General features: G+C 49.8%; 8 protein-coding genes across 8 annotated transcripts; 3 read left to right on the top strand and 5 right to left on the bottom strand.

Moving 5' to 3' along the window:
• Positions 1–366: 366 nt before the first annotated feature.
• Positions 367–1,716, bottom strand: MIND_00587700 (uncharacterized protein; the record flags this gene model as incomplete). Its single annotated transcript, XM_037362635.1, has 8 exons — positions 367–453; positions 502–704; positions 762–859; positions 912–1,019; positions 1,078–1,160; positions 1,207–1,258; positions 1,307–1,639; positions 1,691–1,716. 8 exons carry the CDS (start codon positions 1,714–1,716, stop codon positions 367–369), a joined length of 990 nt encoding a protein of 329 aa, XP_037220556.1.
• Positions 1,717–2,910: 1,194 nt separating this feature from the next.
• MIND_00587600 (GTP-binding protein) lies at positions 2,911–3,420 on the bottom strand (the record flags this gene model as incomplete). The annotated part of the gene is made up of 1 exon (XM_037362634.1): positions 2,911–3,420. The coding sequence occupies one exon, from the start codon at positions 3,418–3,420 to the stop codon at positions 2,911–2,913; it is 510 nt and encodes a 169-aa protein (XP_037220555.1).
• Positions 3,421–3,445: 25 nt separating this feature from the next.
• On the bottom strand, positions 3,446–5,246 carry MIND_00587500 (GTP-binding protein; the record flags this gene model as incomplete). The annotated part of the gene is made up of 4 exons (XM_037362633.1): positions 5,012–5,246; positions 4,615–4,966; positions 4,245–4,564; positions 3,446–4,200 (listed from the first exon to the last, which is right to left on the bottom strand). Exons 1-4 carry the CDS (start codon positions 5,166–5,168, stop codon positions 3,446–3,448), a joined length of 1,584 nt encoding a protein of 527 aa, XP_037220554.1. The 5' UTR covers positions 5,169–5,246.
• On the top strand, positions 5,205–6,397 carry MIND_00587400 (PCI domain-containing protein; the record flags this gene model as incomplete). The annotated part of the gene is made up of 6 exons (XM_037362632.1): positions 5,205–5,450; positions 5,502–5,580; positions 5,638–5,726; positions 5,772–5,974; positions 6,022–6,294; positions 6,349–6,397. 6 exons carry the CDS (start codon positions 5,205–5,207, stop codon positions 6,395–6,397), a joined length of 939 nt encoding a protein of 312 aa, XP_037220553.1.
• A 2,982-nt stretch (positions 6,398–9,379) lies between these two features.
• Positions 9,380–11,537, top strand: MIND_00587300 (uncharacterized protein; the record flags this gene model as incomplete). Its single annotated transcript, XM_037362631.1, has 13 exons — positions 9,380–9,451; positions 9,506–9,812; positions 9,863–9,885; positions 9,935–9,998; positions 10,058–10,070; positions 10,117–10,253; positions 10,307–10,472; positions 10,530–10,560; positions 10,611–10,640; positions 10,698–10,738; positions 10,794–10,972; positions 11,026–11,327; positions 11,379–11,537. The coding sequence occupies 13 exons, from the start codon at positions 9,380–9,382 to the stop codon at positions 11,535–11,537; spliced, it is 1,524 nt and encodes a 507-aa protein (XP_037220552.1).
• A 357-nt stretch (positions 11,538–11,894) lies between these two features.
• On the bottom strand, positions 11,895–13,556 carry MIND_00587200 (uncharacterized protein; the record flags this gene model as incomplete). Its single annotated transcript, XM_037362630.1, has 3 exons — positions 11,895–12,176; positions 12,223–13,189; positions 13,240–13,556. The coding sequence occupies 3 exons, from the start codon at positions 13,554–13,556 to the stop codon at positions 11,895–11,897; spliced, it is 1,566 nt and encodes a 521-aa protein (XP_037220551.1).
• Positions 13,557–13,902: 346 nt separating this feature from the next.
• On the bottom strand, positions 13,903–14,943 carry MIND_00587100 (uncharacterized protein; the record flags this gene model as incomplete). The annotated part of the gene is made up of 3 exons (XM_037362629.1): positions 13,903–14,411; positions 14,460–14,613; positions 14,662–14,943. The coding sequence occupies 3 exons, from the start codon at positions 14,941–14,943 to the stop codon at positions 13,903–13,905; spliced, it is 945 nt and encodes a 314-aa protein (XP_037220550.1).
• A 1,339-nt stretch (positions 14,944–16,282) lies between these two features.
• On the top strand, positions 16,283–18,113 carry MIND_00587000 (MFS general substrate transporter; the record flags this gene model as incomplete). The annotated part of the gene is made up of 10 exons (XM_037362628.1): positions 16,283–16,413; positions 16,462–16,488; positions 16,533–16,561; positions 16,606–16,654; positions 16,704–16,781; positions 16,829–17,266; positions 17,313–17,602; positions 17,651–17,708; positions 17,761–17,878; positions 17,934–18,113. 10 exons carry the CDS (start codon positions 16,283–16,285, stop codon positions 18,111–18,113), a joined length of 1,398 nt encoding a protein of 465 aa, XP_037220549.1.
• Between the last annotated feature and the right edge of the window lie 84 nt (positions 18,114–18,197).

Below are 18,197 nucleotides of genomic sequence, written 5' to 3'. Positions count from 1 at the left end.
TATTCAGGGAATGTGTGTAATATAGATAAGTGCTTATATACATAATAAATTATAGAATATAATATATAATTATTTATGGCGAATAACAACAGTAACATGTAACATGGCATCCCTTCACCTCAAAGCAAGGTTTGACAATTGTCTAGTATATACATTCATTATTGTGACTACATTGAGTTTATACATGTCGTGTCCAATGAGAATCTACTTTTGACGGAATAAAGTGAGGTGTCTTCGGCGAAAAGCAGAAAGACAACCTGGAACAACACCGGACTCTGAATGGCGGGGAAATCCCGCCTTCTGAGGTCTGGATGGTCTGCCGGCAGCAGCAACAGCAGCACTGGTCAGGAACCAGACAACGACGGATCATCGTTCCTGGGGTGGGTCCTTTGATTGTGTAAATGAGAGCACGTGCATATCGACGTCCGGCCCATTCTCTTCAGCTGCGTGATGCTCGAGAGGCTATTAGCCGCGCCGAAGAGGAGCATGCAAGACACGTACCCTCCCGTGCAGCGTCGATATCGTTGGTGTTTGGAAGAGGACATGTGTGACGGCTGGCCGGGTCGCTAAAGACCGAGACCCGGCTGTAAGGTCCAGGCTGGATGTTTCCTGCTGTGCTCGCACACTCGCATTTCCAACTAGAAAGTTGGCGAGGATGGTCAGGACATAAAGGCGGCTTTGGCAGAAGAAGAAGAGCGGATATGCTACGGCAAGTGAGCGAGGGTGCGGGGGACGGGCACTGCTGGACAAGGTCGACTGACCAGGGTTGCTCTTCAAGACCAGGAACATTGCTACAAGCGTTATTGAAGCCACGAGAATACCAGAGGTGGAGATCAGGAGCATTAAACGACGGAGAAGACTATGATGTTCAATCCATGTTCAATCCAAGAGCATTTAGCAAGAATGCATACCTGTGTGTTGAATTGCGCATGGCAGAAGTCTGTTCCAGTCGGATGAAAGTATGGACAAGGGTAGCAGAGATGAGTATGTCCGTAACGGCACATGATATTGCGCCAACTCTGCCGCACACAATCTGAATCAGTCCCAGGGAGTGAAAAAAGGGATTTGATGACGCACTTGGTTGTCCAGATGATCGGCCCTCCCGTCGGCGCTGAGCGCTGTCCCACTAATAGACCGGCAGAGGCGTAAGAAAACCCGGCCTTTGAGGAATAAGTCGAAATTCATATTGTCGATGAGCAGACTCACGTGGACAAGGATGCAGAGTGCCAAAAAACCGGTGATGAATCGCCTTCTTGTTCTGGTGTTTGTTGGCACATGTATAGTTGGGAACAAGGGGAAAGCTTACAGGTTATAATAAACATAGCACAAGAATGACTGCTCCATCGAGGCGATTGTGAAGGTCGCCACGATGTTGACCACGACCGAGTTCGTGTATGTTGTCATCATAGATCGGGGAGGTGGGCTTGATGGGATGAATCCACACGGGCTGGGGATGACGATTACATAGACCTGGGCGAAGATACTGGAGGTGCCTATGGTATCGATAGCCAGAAGGAGCGACATCCCGAGTTTGTGCCATCGCGGCCGGACTTTGTCGGAGAAGAAGAGGTACTGCACAATGAGAACGACCTCGAGGGAGAAGAGGAGTGAGCTAAGCCATGAGCCTAGCAGCAGGTAGCTGTCGGTGCAAGTCAAGTTGGAAGGGCACGAGATAACAGCAACCACATACGCATTTGCGACGTTGACGCCGGCCATTCACCACCGCCCCACCGACGATGAAAGATGTGAGTTAGTTGGGAGCAAGCAGGGAGAGAGAGCAAGGCGTGGTCAACGTCAGTTTTTCTGCAGCTGGCAGCAGACTCGCTTATGCATCAGCCGTAATTAATCGCCGCAGAAAGGAGTCGCAATTGCGGGAGGTATTCGTCGCCCTTCGTTCTTGTTGTTCTAATATTCGAAAGCATGTCACCGGCGCACAGATGCGGTACTACCGGGGGACTTTTTTCGAGTAGCCAAATAACGTCTGAATATTCAGGTCTTGATCGAGAAGCCGCGGGTCGGCGGAGCGTTGACAGACGGGGACCTGCTGTTGGGATTGCCGAGGACGAACAAACGGGTGCTAACGATAAGCATCCCGTTGAGTGGAAGTGAGTGGACTTTCACGTCTCTAGACACAAATTCGAAGGTGGTGGGAAGTACGAGCGGTCACGTCATGTGGCACGCCACCGTCACAAATTTGAAAATCACCCATTCCAACTCCGCCACAAAGCCTGAGAGAGGATGCGGCCGTAGAACAACCACAAAAGAAGGGATAAACTGCATTATGTATACATACTAATACTAGGAGAGGATTCACCGCTGGCATGTGCAACTGCCATAAATACTTCTAGCCGGTAACTTGAACTTGAAGCACAAGGACCCCCAAGGTTCAGGTTTGTCCAACAACTCCTTGTTCCGAGTTTGGGTGCATTCACGACTTCGGAATAATGTCCGGTGTTTCTGTCCGGTTACCAGCGACGAAATTGCCTGTGGCAGTTGAGTGGCAGCGCCGTGTCCTTCTAGGTCCCAATCGCCGCCGCGGCCAAGTTAGTGAATCAAGCCAGTAAAATTCCTCGAAACGTTTTCGTTGAAGATGTTGAATGCCTTTGGGATTTTGAGTACCCGGGGACCGTCGACAATATTGAAGGCCTAGCCAAGTCGGAACAAATGCAAAGCCGCCGTTCGTTGGACGGTCACTACCGTTATCAAGTTGTGGTCTTGCGCATTGGAGGCGAACAAGATGCCGCACCAATTTCACCTCTGCCATTGTCAGTGCACTGACATGAATTGCTGGTGAGTGGGTGTGTTCTATATCATCTCTAAGCAGTAAAGCTACAAGTTGTTCCTAAAGGATTAAGTCTACAATTAGTCTGGATGGTACTGACGTTGATTACTTTTAGATGTCGGAAATGTCTACTTTTTGCCACCCTGCTTTCCCTTCATCGACTTCATCCGCTTGTTCATGTCGAGCTCCGCTTTCCGCAGACGCACATTCTTGGGTGTGATCTCGACCATCTCATCATCGGCCATGTAAGCGATGTTTTCCTCCATCGTCATTATTTTCGGCGAGGCAATGACAAGCTTCTCGTCAGCGCCTGCAGCACGAATGTTGGTGAGCTGTTTCTTCTGGCAGGGGTTGACGTAGATGTCGAGTGACTTGGAGGACTCGCCAATGACCATGCCAGAGTAGACTTGCGTTCCGGGGGGTATGAACATGATTCCGCGTGCTTGAAGAGGAGCAATTGCATATGCGGAGGCCTCGCCCTGAGCCATAGAGATGAGGCTGCCGTTTCGGCCCGTCTCAATAACGCCTTTGAAGGGTTCGTAGGCCTTGAATGTATGATTGAGGGTGCCCTGGCCGTGGACATCGTTTCCGAATTCGCCCGCCATGTAGCCGATCAGCCCACGAGCAGGAACGTCCATTTCAATGCGAACCCATCCGCCCCCGTCACCACCCCCCCCCGCCAGAGCTGGCTTCACCATCTCCAGAAACAGCCCCAGCACCAACATCTTCATCAACCGCATCGTAACTCCGCATTTCGCCGCGTCGTTGTGTCAGTTTTTGGACAACGCCGCCAGCGTATTCTTCCCTGACCACAATAACGCACTTCTCCACGGGCTCCATCTGCTCCCCAGTCTCGGGATCAGTTCGAAAGACCGCTTTGGGTGGTCCAATAAGAAGCTCGAAACCTTCCCGGCGCAAAGTTTCGAGGAGAATGCCTAAATGCAACACACCTCGACCCCGAACCTCAATCGCGTCCGAGGTTGGGCCAGGTAGAACCGAAAGAGCTACATCTGTTAGGGCTTCGCGATAAATCCGCTCTTTCAGCAGTTGAGAGGTGAGTTTCGAGCCTTCGGTACCGCCAAGCGGAGAAGAGTTGGCATGGACGATGATGGAAATTGTTGGCGGGTCGATGGGCGTGGATGGGAGTGGCGTTGGAGCAGAGCCGTCTGTGTAAAATTTGGGATCAGCAGAGACCAAGGTGACATTCACTCCGCCGCCTTTGATTCCGGCAATGCTGATAATTTCGCCCGCACCAGCTTCGCTGCGCTCAACACGTTCCATGCCGACACGAACATATAGCTTTTTGACTCTGCCTTCGCCGACTTTGTTGCCTTGCGTATCAATGGCAGTGAGATCGTCACCGACCTTAATGACACCAGAATGAACGCGTCCAAGGTAAAGAGTGCCAACATAGGGGTCTGTAAATAATAAGCTACTGCGAAAGCAGTAGTTATAAACATACCACTCTCAATTTGGATAGTAATCATGGAGAATGGGTCGTCATTGGTCCGGGAAAGAGTTGGTGGAGCACAATGTTGTAGAATCATATCGAAGAGCGGCTTCATCCCTTCGTGAGACTCTGAGACCGAGCCTGACGCGTCCTGTTTCGGCATTTTCGTGAGGTCCGTGACGGCCCAGCCTTGCTTGGCACTGGCATAGAGTACGGGGTAATCCATTTGCTCGTCGGTGGCTCCGAGTGTGGCAAAGAGGTCAAATAAATCTGCTTCAACTTGAGCTGGACGGGAAGTTGCACGGTCCGCCTTGTTCAGAACAACAAGAGGTCTATATGGCCTTGAGAATGCATCTAAGGATAGTCTCGAAATATGGCGCACTTTAAACCGCGAGCCAAGGCCTTGGAAAGCACAAAACGCGTCTGGGTCATCGGTCCCTCCGTTGCATCCACAACCAAAGCAACGCTGTCGACCATGCTCAGTACCCGCTCAACCTCCCCACCGAAATCCGCGTGTCCCGGCGTGTCGACGATATTTATTAAGTGTGTTCCGTCATTCGCACTGGGGGAATAGAAAACCGATGTACATTTGGAAAGGATGGTTATTCCGCGCTCCTTTTCGAGGTCGTTGGAGTCCATTACTCGTTCATTGGCTACCCCGTCTCCATTTTGAGCTGCGAGTGTCCCAGATTGGCGGAGAAGCTGGTCCACCAGCGTAGTTTTGCCATGATCGACTGCCGTTGTGTTCAGCTTGCAAGCGGAATGAGAAGCTAGCGCACCGTGGGCTATAATTGCGATATTCCGCAACTTTTCCATTGGTAGGAGGTCTGCGGCGCGGAGACGTGTCGAAGAAAAACATCTCTGGGTTGGCCCAACACGTGAAATAGCGTTGAAAGAATGTCTAGCAGGCGCTCTAAGCGCCGTCCATACGTTCATAACATATAAATTTGCGCGGAGAGCAAATGAAAAGCAATGGCAAGAAAAAGTAGAGGAGGAGGAGAAAGGAAATTCGCCTGTCACAGCAGTAGCCCGTCACGCTTCAGCTTGACTCCGACCACAATGGATCTCGGCACCAACTTCGTTGCCAAACTTGAGCCATACCTGCTCATGGCCAAGTCGGCCAAGGGCGCCGGCGCCGCAAAACTCATTGCCGATGCAACAAGTGCGCACGGCGTCTTCGTATTCTCAGAGCTTCTTGAGCTCCCCAACATCCAGGAGGTTCCGTCCATTCTCTGCCTGCGATTAAACCAGTCTCATGACGAATAACAGCTGAAAACGAACGAAACCCACGCCAAATCGTTTGCCTTGTTGGAGCTGTTTGCTTACCGAACGTATGAGGACTACATGAGTGCGTGGACTACTGTTTCTGGCAGTCATCATCCTCATAGACCATGTCCTCTCCTAGAGAACAAGGACGCGTTCCCACCACTTAACACTGCACAAACCATCAAACTCAAGCATCTTTCTATCGTTTCCCTGGCCTCTGAACGCCGCGTGTGTACGACTCTACTCCTTATTACTCCAGTCTCACTTGTCTAGATTCTTCCCTACTCTGACCTCCTTCGCGCGCTCGACATGCCTACAATCCGCGAGCTTGAGGATCTCATCATCGACGCCATCTATCTCGATGTGTTACGTGGGCGGCTTGACCAAAAGCAATCACAGCTTGAAGTCGAGTATACGATGGGTCGTGACCTCGCGCCAGGCGCGGTCGACTCTATCCTGGCCGCCTTGAACAACTGGTGCGCAGTCTTGATAATTTCGCTTCTTTGACTTATTTATTTCTCAGGGCCAACACCACATCCGCCGTTTTACAGACATTGGACGACAAGTTGATGCGCATTGCGCAACAAACTGCAGAGCGGAAAGAAGAGCGTGCTAAACATCAGGAGACTCTCGAAGGAATTCTCCGCGAGGTTTTAAAGGAAAAGCATGCACGACGGGGAGCACTTGGCGCAGCCACTAGCAACATGGGTTATGGCGGTGATGCGATGGATGTTGACGAGCCTGGTATGATGATGAGTGGCATGGGTCAGGAGAATAGAGGATTGAAGGGCCGCAAGTTCGTGTTTTTCCCTCCCCTTCAAGCGTCGATCGTTGTCTAACTGAAAACTAGAACAATGCAAGAGGCAGCTAAACCTGTTCGAAAGCGAAATAGGTTTTAAATGACTAGAGTTGCTGTACGATATAACTTTGGACGCAGTGTTTCGAGAAACGCATGATATAAAACAAGATGTCTGGGCCATCCGCATCGAGTGTTATTGTCCCCCACGAACCGCCAATAGTCTATAAAAGCCGTTGTGGTTTCCAAGGACCACTTTCATTCTACTCAAAGTCATCAACGACGTATTCAAAGTAGTTAGGCAAAGGATCTGGCTCGGGATCTAGTAGAGGACATGTCCGAGCTCGGGTGAGTTACCGTCTACCCTAATGTCGATCGTGCATACTCAAGCTAAAGAAGGGCCGTCTCGGCATTTCCGTTGTAATCAGTGGCGTTGGGGTCCTTGTCGCCTATTGATGGTGTACTGTACTACTACTGCTCACTGAACGGTTCATGTGGTGGCGACCTGCGTTTTTCAGCGGCGTAAGCACACTGTGTTCACTGAAACACTCCTTCAGTCGGACTGACCTGCAACTAGCTCATGGCGCTGACGGGTTTCGCGCTATTTGTGGTCATGCTAACTCTCCCGCCGGCGTCGCCTAAAAAAGTTCACGCTAGGGCCAACATGAAGATCACAGGCAAAGAAGTCATGGTGGTCAATATCGAGTTGGCAGTGGTCGATGACCACGAGGATATGGACCGGTGCGAGGACGCGTGAACAGGAATTTAGACATATTTAGACTGACCCGAAGCCAATGTTTGTCTTGTTTGTCTTTCAGCCCTTGTATTGAAGTGTTCTCCGACTGTAATTGAACCTGAATCACGCAGTCCATGCCAAATCCACACCAAACTCAGACACTACAATGAAACTCTGCTAGAACATATCTTCGTCTAAGTCTACTTTGTGGGGAAATTATCCAGAAGATACCTACACTGGCACTCTGAAGTCTGAAGCCGTGGTTGGAGTTGCTTAATATAGTTGTGAGACTATAAGTACGACAGCACCGAAATCCCATATAAACGGTGTCGTTCCTTAATAATACTCAGGGTAATTCGTATAAGTAGGGTAACGACTCTGGTTCGGGATCTAGTAGCATGCTGCGATCCCAAAAATTCCAAAAATCGGCGTCCTGATGCGTCGAGACCTTCCAAAGGATACCGACCGTTTGAAGCCTGGGCAAGCAACGGAATAAGTGGTATGCGGCATGATCCGGGACACCGCGCCATGGTGTGAAACGGTCGTCCAGCGTGATTTTCAGTTCGTCGAGCAACGGCAAAAGTCGTAAGGCATCTATTGTCTTTGGCTGGACGGGTATTCAGTAAACATCGCTGGATGCAAATAAGACAACTTGCGTCGCGACCATCGATGAGCGGAATGTGCTGAATACCATACTCCAGTGTTTGAATCAAATGGAGAGAGGTGAGATGACTGAATTTGGACGCAAGAGCGACGACAAACTCTGGCTGCATCAGGACGTAGTCCAAGGTCATAGTGAGTTTCTGCAGTTGATCGAACTGGGGAAGTATGTCCACAAGTGAGATCGCATCATCAATATCAAGCGGAGAGGAGATTTCATCCGTTCTGTCCGGGCGAACTTGTGCCAGCGTATAAGAGTCTCGCAACGCCAGCAGATGGAGTTGGCCAAGGGACCTGGGTAGTTGGAGAAAGATAGGATCGGAGATGCCGAAGTTGGAAAGGGAGACAGAGGTGAGATGAGGGCACGTCTCCGTTAGAAACGGGCCACTATCAAGGCCAAATGTGAACGGTGGCCGGGGCCTCTTTGTGAAATCGGTCGTATGGAGGGCACATAATGACCTGAGCATGGGCATATGAGGGACGAGTTGAGTGATGGGGATAAATGGGATGGTCGGGTGGTCAGCGAGAGTGAATTGGAGAAGATTGGGCCAGGCGATGTGCAGGAATTCCTTGGGCTCGAGCAAATCACCAGAAATGGTGAGGCTTTTCAGGCGGCTGGAAATCCGCGCCAAGAGTAGGGCGACATTGTGGATTTCTTGCGATGTGTCGATATCTGAAGGTCGATAAATCCCGTCGAAGCCTGATATTCGAATGGCAAGTGTGGTGAGCGCAGGAAAGCTGAAATTTGTCGACGGCAGAACATCCAGTCGTGTCTGGTAAATTTCTAGAGTGCTGAGCGTCGGTACCATCGAGAGTGCGGTGAAGAGTTTGTGAGGTATGGTGCCCTTGAGCCGCAGAGTGACCCGGTTCAGTCTCGACATATGTAGTAAGGACCGGAATAAGTTGGCTGTGAGGGTGATTTCAGCTGGATGACGGATTGAGTGATCCCTGATATGCACTGTCCTGAGTAGATTGTCAGTTGCAGCACTATGGAGTAAGGGGGAAAACGCACCTGGGGAAATTCCACAGTGTTTCGGGCCAGACATCCTCCTCCCGTCGCCACGTGTAAACCTCACGGAATATCCAAGTACAGCAGCTAGCCCTCATTTTGCGGCAGGTTAGAGACAATGGTATCAAAGCCGCGTTGCTGCGCCTTTCATGGCTGAACGGCTCTAGCGGTTCAGAGGCAACGATGAAATGGAGAATTAAATCCAAAAGTTCAGCAGGGACAGTCAGAAGAGTTGGCTTGGACCTTGCTTCTATTCCGAGTAGTCCACGGTACAGTACGCGGTTGAGCTCTCTAATGATTGCACTGAAAGCGTTTCCCATCGTGGTTGTTGATTGAGGCCGTCGGTGCACGTGACAACTGACTTCGTCATGGACTATTCATGGTATCTACTATCTCATATCTCCGGACGTAGCGTGTATATTTGCCATACTGCCACGGGCATCGGAGAAGCTGCACCGTGGAGGTAAGTAAAAGGTGGGGGCCAACCAAAGGCCATCGATCCACGACTACAAATCACCAAACATCTCATATCTGGACGTAGCGTGCATAATGCCACATAGAAGCTTCACCTTTTGGGGCAAGTTAGGGGCCAACCAAAGGCCATCGATCCACGACTATGAATCACCAAACACACTTAAAGCCCAGGCCCCACTCACGCAATCCGACATCTCAGGCTTTCGATGAACCTAACGCAAGACTCGGACATTGTTGAGCTGGATCTTAAAATTCTTCATGGAGATGACAATCCAGATGTATGTGCCCTTTATGACTACATCCTTCTAGAACATCACTACTACATATCATAGGTGCTTTTTCCTCGATTAAAGCTACGTCAAGGGTTTGGGTCGGGTAAAGCCATTTCTCCAACAAAGGCAACATCCGAGTCCTCGCCATCTTCCTCAAGTGTGCACTCAGGCTACTATTCACCAATGATGGCTCCACAGCCTCCACCAATCAACTTTGAGCATCTGCGGAAATATATTGGTTTAACACCAGAAAGCCGTCAAGTTCCCGTTCACGCGGAACGTGCTCCCCCACTCGCAGCAGAGCCTGCATCAAGATTTCTTCATCAGTTTTTCCAAACAACGATTGGCACAGTGTCTGGGCCAGATTGTGAGTCTTATTTGTAGCCCGGACTCTTATCATTCTGAGGTCTGTGTTAGTTGCTCAGGTGATCACCTACTTGGTGCGAATCACTTTGTCTCCATATGCTAATATTCTCACTATACCAAAAGCAAGTTTCTGATCCTTCCAAACCTCACCAGAGGGATATGCTTTTTCCAGTTGAACTTGACTTGGGTGAGTCATTGTTGTCTTTCACAGCAATATGTGCACCTACTAGATATCATTTTCTTCAGGCTCTTCTGCAATGTAAGCCTTCTGTATATTTCAACACATCATTTATATTAGTTGATAGGTGGGTTCTAGGTCAGCCAGTCAAAGCTGCAGGCCATCATGGAGGCATTGGACCATATATCTCTGTGTACTGGCCAACCTATGATCATACTGGACTAAAGGAATACACTGCATCTTATATTGATAAAACTATTGCCAGTATGTTTGACATCCTAAAGGAGTTTTTTGTTCACTACCAACTCCATATCAAGAGTTCACACTTCGCCCAGCTAATCTCAAACTCAAACTATCCAACAGTGCACCGCAGCCAGATGGTGAAAGCTGCAACCAGTCACTTCCTATCAAAATAGGGGTTGTGCATTCTGTAACCAACCATGATAATCTTCCAGTATCTGGAATTATTGGCCTAGCTCCAAGGTATCTATATATCATGTTAAATACTGCAGACTTACATATTGAATTCAAATTGTTTAGGATGGGAGGTGGTACTGAAGAATACATGCCAGTATGTTTATTAGATTTAGAAAGATACTTTCAGGTTTGATACAGTTGCAGTCATTCCTCTGGCAGACCTCATGGCACTATGTAAGTCTCTGGTTCTCAGCTGTGTTGACTTGATTGTATTCATTATGTCACCACTAGGCAAGCCCAGAAATGACACTCGTACTTGGTCTTACTGAAGGGTATTTTATATTTTGTGAATTTGAAGCTTAGGTCAAACAACTTAAATGCTTACAGAAGATTAACCATTGGTGGTCGCCCACCAGACCTCCCAGATGATGCAAAAGGAAAATATAAATGGAGGTTTGCTGGCGAGATTTCGAGTAATCAGTCTGACTGGATGGTTGATTGTCCTTGCCTGATGATAAATGACACCAAATATCCTATCTCAACCGGCAGGGTTCTATTTGACACCGGTAAGTCCTTATGATCATGATGCTAGATATCGTGACTACATCAAGATTTGCAGGCGCCGCTTCCATCTACTTGGACGAGGCGATTGTAATCGCATATTATAGCCATTTTGAAGATGTGAAATTCGATAAGGACAAGCGCTATCGCCTCATTCCGGTTGATGGCACCCCGAAGAGAAGGCTCAAAGTGAAATTCCAGTTCAAGGAGAACACGACTTTGTGGGTACCTGTTCACGTCGACCCAACGTCAAAAATCCACATCTTTGATGGTAAAGAATATCAACGCGGAGCTATCCAGTCCAAGTCAATAGATTCTGTTGAAGACGATTCATGGGACCCTCCATGTGTCATTGGCCGGGTATAGTGGTCGCGCTCCTATTGGCAGTGTCGAGAGCTAACACCCATACAGATGGCGATGTACAGCGCAGATTTAAATCTGCACTTCGCACCTGGAAAAAGTCCGAAGATATTTTTCCGAGAGAAAGAATTTTGGCGAGCAGAAGACCACATATCCGAGCGACCATACGATTGGGGAAAAATTGATGACGCAGGAGCAATAGCTACGTAGATTCATCCCTGCAAGTTTTTGTTGTACAAGTAATCGTCGTATCATACCCTCCAGTCGCCCAAATTGTTCACTCACTTGTGATGAAATCGCAGAACACGCCCGAAAACGGCAAGCTGCTGTTTTTGCCCTTGCGTATACCCCCGCCCTCGTCATCAAATCTCGGGTATTCCACTTACTGACCATACCGACGAATCGTGTCGACGATGGTATCAGCCTGGGACACTTGGATGACGCATCCTGCAAGCCATGCCGTGAATATATATATCGACTCCTGGTCTCGGGATTCAAACCGACCTGAAGAGAAAATAAGGACTCTTGCACCTCCAAACTGAAGAATAGTTTACCTCGGGACATTATTCAAAGTCTCATGCCGTCCCTCATAAACGCGAAGAAGTCGGGCAAAGACTCCGGTTTGGGTTCTGACAGCATGCTACGGTCCCAGTAGTCCCAAACGCTTGCATCTTCATGTTCATCGACTTTCCAAAGGATGCCGATGGTTTGTAGCCCGGGTAGACAGCAAAATAGTTGATATGCGGGCTCGTTTGGGACACCGCGGTATGGTGTACCACCTTGATCGTCAATTGTAAGTTTGAGTTCCTTGAGCAACGGAAACAGTCGCAAAGCGTCGATGGTCTCTTCCTAAGCGATTTCAATATAGATGTCGTCGAAAACTCAGACAACTCACATGGCGAATGTCAAAGAGAGGGATGAGGTGTTCAACGATCTCTAGCGTTTGAGTCAGATGGAGCGATGTGAGATGCCGAAATTTAGCTGCAGCAGCCAAGACGAACTCTGGCATTAGGATAGTGGAAAACATCACCGTCAACTTCTGTAGCTGGTCGAATTTGGGAAGTATGCTGAGAAGAGTAGTGGCATTTCTGATACTGAGCGGTGAGGTGATTGGGTCTCTCCTGCGTGGCCGCCGTTGCCCACGTCCATAAGAATCCCGCACGGCTAGCAGATGCAGTTCGTCGATGGAACTGGGTAATTGAAGGAAAATGGGATCGGAGATGCCAATGTTGGACAGAGAGACAGAAGCGAGAAGGGGACACGTCTCTGTTAGAAATGGAGGACTGGGACGGCCAAGTAAAAAAGGTGGTCGAAGGTTGCTCGTAAAATCTGTCGTATAGAGGGCGGATAATGACTTGAGTACGGGCATATGAGTGACGAGTTGAGTAATAGGAACAAGAGGGATGGGAGGATGGTCCGTGGCACTGAAATTACGGAGGCTCGGCCACAGATTTTGCTTGAACTCGGTAGGGTCAAGGAAATCCCCGGAAATGGTCAGACTTTCTAGACGACTCGCAAGAAGAGCCAAAAGTCTGGAAATGTGGTTCATTTCAGCTGTCTTATTGATATTCGGATATCGGTGGACCCCTTCGAAGCCTGAAATTCGGAGAACAAGTGTCGTGAGTGAAGGAAATTCGATCTTTTCAGTGGGAATGACGTCTAGACGCGTTTGATAAATCTCCAGCGAAGACAGATTTGGTGTCGAAGAGATAGCTTCAAACATGTGGGAGGGGATAACGTCGTCCTTGAGTCGTAGCGTGACGCGAGTTAATCTTGGCATATGTTGCAATGACGAGGATAGGCTGGATGAGAGGGTAATCACCGCTGAATGGCGGATTGAGCGGTTCCTCAGATGCACTGTTCTGGAAACTTGTGAGCTTGTCTCAAACGCGACAGGAATGGGTACTAGTACCTAAAGAAACTCCACAATGTTTCTGGCCAGACCTCTTCCTCGCGTTGCCAAGTGTAAACCTCCCGAAAGATCCAAGGACAACAATTAACCCTCATCTCCTGACATGTTTGTGATAATGGAATCAAGGCTGCGTTGCTGGACCTTTCGTGGCTGAACGGTTGGTGGGGTTGAGATGTGACGATGAAATGAAGAACGAGGTCTAAAACATCTGCAGGGATCGTCAGAAGTGTTGCCTTGGGTTTATCTTTTATTCCGTATAGCTTGTGGCGGAGTATGCGACCAAGTCCAACAATGATTGCACTGAACGAGTTGCCCATGTTGGTTGGTTGCTGGCCAAAAGACCGTCACGGTGCTGGCACGTGTCTGGATGGACAAACTCTAAAGTGAGGCAGTTGATCTGCTTGCCAAAGGGCAACCAAAAGAGGTGAGAAGGAGAATGGTTGTGGTTCAGTCAGAAGTTCAAAGGTGTTTACATAATCTGTAGTTTTGCACAAGGGCCCGAAAGTTGCTTTTGAGCCCATTATATTGGAGTTAAGTACAGTAGATACAACAACGAGAACCCAAAATAACGATACAAAATAGGCGGTGCTAATAATACATACCCACCGGTGGGCACAACATGAAGGGGGTCATGGAGAATCGTAAGATGGCGTATAAGACGGCCTATTGGCTAACAGTGCGCAGTCCAACCGCCAGCTCCCGCATTATGCGGCTGACTTTGTGGGGGCGGGCAATGTTGCGCTTCTTCAGGGACGGGGAAGATGTGGCTGTACGCTTAAGCTTGCATGATTTGCCCTTGGAGCTCGAAGAAGAGCCCGTCTGGGAGGGGCTGGTCGCAGACGAGGATTTAGTTGCGCCAGAAGAACCGCCGACGAATGCAGCGACTGGCGGGCCAGGGAAAGCGTAGGGTGCGGTCACGTCGTCAAAGACTTTGGGGACAAGGATGCCGGGGTCGGTATCGCTATAAGCACCGGGAAGCTGGACCAGCTCGTTTGCGGCGGGGACACCCGTTCCAGAGCCTCCAACACGAAGCTGTGTGCATGAAGGATAGAACTCGGCCCCGCCTTTCTGGGTCGCGAGATGGAGGGCGATGATCTCGTGGCGGATGAGGTAGTTGCCGGGGGCAAGATTGGAGGGGAGAGTGACATTGGCGGCGACGTTAGGTTGGACGACTGGGAGCGGATTCAGAGACCAAGACAGAGCGATGAAAAACGACGTACAGATACGGTTCTGGAACCAATTACCATCCTTGTCGCCAGGGATGCGACCAACTTGGTCGATCTTGAACCATTTGGCCTTGGAAGAATCGAAGGTCGTGCAGTCATCACCACAGTTGGTCATGTAGGTCAGCATCGGGCCGATGTTGTGAGGCCACTGTCGGGAAACGTCAGTTCGGTCAAGACAAAAGACAATAACGCGTACCTTGCTGAGATCTCCACCGGTCCACAAAAACGAAACCTTGTCACCGGGGTTTGCGTCAGCGACCTGCTTCGCCAGTTGCGCATTGGGTCCGCAGTTGACGAACGGGTTGGTGGCACCCTTCACTGGGTCCACTTGGCTGATCTGCCGAACGACAGAGGGCGTCGCTTGTGCTTGTGGGACATTGCCCGTGAAGGTCTTGTCGTTGACCCAGAACTTGTGGACGAATCCATGGGCGGAGACGGTGGCGGGAAGAAGCGCCAGAAGGGGGAGGGAGAAAAGCATCGTAGTCGTGTGGAGTGGATCGTTAAAAAAAAAACTTCTAGAGAGGAAGAGTGAGCGGAAGGTCGCACAGCGGGAGCCGAAGGAGCGGGGGAAATGTTTGGACAGACCAGGGACAGCTTCGAGACGCTTTTTATACGGACGCGCTGGCAGGTCAGAGAGCAGGCATTGTTCTGCGGCAAGCCTTTTTCCCCATTGTGTGGTGCGAGATCCTCATGGCAGTGTGACACATTGTGACCGTGATTGCCGAGGTCATGCCAAATTTAGAACAAAAAGAAAATGGATGGATGGGCTTTGTCTTCAGAAAATGAATGAATAGAAAATAGCGGAGCATTGACCTGTGGAATGGGAGGAACGTCCAGTCCGCAGGTCCGAGGACACAATAGACAGCATACTGAGAATGTCGGACTTCGGCCACTTGGGAGACCGTGGTAAGTGCTCAGCTTGCGAAACCATTCGACGATTCGAATACTGGCCAGCTCCGCAGACGGTTCCACGTTGTGCGCAACTATTCTGCCAGGTTTCTCTTACGATCGAGACTCGAGGGAGCCAAGTAGAAGTTGCTTCAACCAGCCCAGCAATGATTGTGTGCACCGCCCGACTCGGAGTGGGATCGGTTTCCTTGGGTCGGTATGTTTCTTCTGCGGACGAACGGGTGTGGTCCAAGCTAACCTAGTTAGACGCCGCCGCCATGACCTGTTGCTTTAGCTACTGCCAATGCGTTTCCCTCGAACTTGAGGAACTGGGACCCGGGAATTGAACATCTGCGTCACAGCAAGAATCATGCCAAAGGGTTCAGGAAGGGTCCGGTTTCACTTCTCCAGCGAAAAACAGAGCGCTCTGTTTGCGAAACGAAGGCTAACACGACGCTATCCGCACGAGAATGGAAGGTCGACTCGGAGACGATGACGAACGCTTGAGGTTGAGCTAGTTGCCGACCGACACTTAGATTGGATTGGATAAATGCCAACGCATCTCGAGTGTTGCTAAATAGATAAGCGCCGAGGATACGCATGGGAACGGATGAGCAACTGCCAGTGGCCGTAGGTGTTGCGTGTGTGTCAGAAAAGGTCAGAAATGTCCAAGAGTGACAGAATTCGAGGTGGGTTTCCCTCGGAGCACGTGCCGTCTTGACAGCTTTTCTCCGTTCTCCCAGTACCCGTTCAACGGCTAAAACACCACAGCGCATACTCGATGCGCCTCGGTGCTCTTCGGACTAGCGAGTCGAAGCTTCGCGGATTCTTGACGCGCTACTACATAAGACGGATGGCAACTCTCGATGTGCATTCAACTGTTTTTTTTTCACTCGTCAAGTCGTTGCCCCAAATAGCCCCTACCCACGATGTCGAAAACGAGCTATGCATATGAAAAGCGCAATGCTGAGAAGCGGCCTGTGATGGATGTCTTCGCGATTCCTCCCCCGCCTGCTTTTCCAGATGGTGGCTTTCAGGCATGGGGCACCGTCTTGGGCTCGTATGCTTTTTTTATGCATAGCGCCTGCTGGAATTCACACATTTCCAGGTTTCTGATAATGTTCTGTGGCTTTGGGTAAGATCTGCAAACCTTTTTGTTCAGCACTGACACCTTTTTAGATATAGCAGCTCATTTGGCGTCTACCAAGGTACTTCACTCGATTCTTTGTACTTCTCCCACTCATTTGCCAAGACTTGTATGTTCGCGAGTATCTCTCACACTCATCTCCCTCCGCGATTTCGTATGTCTAACCCTCCATTTGCGTCGACTGATATTGACTGGTTCACTAGCTGGATTGGCAGTGTGAACATCTTCATCATACTTGCAGGTGGTTTTATCACTGGAAGACTACATGACCGAGGATACTTGTGTGTTGAATCCACTCTATGCTGGTTAGGAATTGACTGTGTTACAGCTATCCTTTGATTTATGTCGGCTCGTTTCTTGTAGCCCTATCGCTCTTTATGCTCTCCCTTGCCCAGCCGAATCAACTCTACCAAATTTTGCTCGCGCAAGGCATCGCCAACGGTGTTGGCGCAGGAATGACTTATATCCCTTGCATCGCCATTGTCTCTCAACATTTTTCACCCAAACGACGCGCTCTGGCCATGACAATCATTGCATCTGGCTCTTCCCTTGGCGCCGTTGTTCATCCGATCATGCTGAATAATCTCCTTCCTCGTCTTGGTTTTGGCAATACTGTTCGGGCGAGTGCAGGGTTAGTCTCTGGGCTTTTGACCATTGCTTGCTGTCTCGTGCGAACACGACTACCGCCGCCGAAGACCTCGATTAACGTTCGGAGTCTATTGCTGAAAATAGTGAAAGATGGCCCTTATCTCGCTGCGACGCTAGGGTAGGTTGTCGGAGACTATTTTTCTGTATTCTAACGCATTTCGTAGCCTTGCAATCTATACCATCGGCTTCTACTATCCACTTTTCTACCTCCAGCTAGACGCCATCCAGCATGGACTCGATCCTACATTTGCGTTCTATTCGCTGGTCATCATGAACACGTCCTCATTTGTCGGCCGTCTCGCTCCCGGCTTCGTGGCCCATCGGTTTGCAGTACAGCGAATGATTACCGTGTTTTCTGCCTGTGGGGCAGTTCTCATCCTCTGCATGATCGCCCTCCAGGACGAAGCAAGTGTCATCGTTATTGGTATTTTATATGGCTTTTTCGCGGGATGCAGTATGTCTCTTCTTGCGTTCAATTCTGTTGAAGTGTAACCAGTCATAGTCGTTACTTGTATGAGCCCGTTGCTCGCGGTGCTAACGGAGGACATGTCCGAGCTTGGGTGAGTTGTCGTCTGCCCTGATGTTGGTCATGCATGCTCAAGCCTTGCGAAGTGCTCGTCTCGGTATTTCCGTTGCAATCAGTGGCATTGGGATCCTTGTTGGCCCGCCTATCGATGGTGTACTGCTCACTGAACAGTTCATCTGGTGGCGACCCGCGCTTTTCAGCGGCGTAAGCACACTGTGTTCACTGAAACACTCCTTCAGTCGGACTGACCTGCAACTAGCTCATGGCGCTGACGGGTTTCGCGCTATTTGTGGTCATGCTAACTCTCCCGCCGGCGTCGCCTAAAAAAGTTCACGCTAGGGCCAACATGAAGATCACAGGCAAAGAAGTCATGGTGGTCAACATCGAGTTGGCAGTGGTCGATGATCACGAGGATATGGACCGGTGCGAGGATGTGTGAACAGGAATTTAGACAATCTAGACTGACCCGAAGCCAATGTTTGTATTTCCACTGTTGTATTCAAGTAGCCAGTAGTTATTCTAT

The sequence above is a fragment of the Mycena indigotica genome, assembly GCF_014461135.1.
Source record: "Mycena indigotica strain 171206Taipei chromosome Unknown Mind.scaff0005, whole genome shotgun sequence".
In the NCBI taxonomy this organism is placed as follows: Eukaryota; Fungi; Basidiomycota; class Agaricomycetes; order Agaricales; family Mycenaceae; genus Mycena; species Mycena indigotica.
The sequence above is the reverse complement of the archived record's forward strand: the minus strand, read 5'-3'. Positions and strand labels throughout refer to the sequence as shown.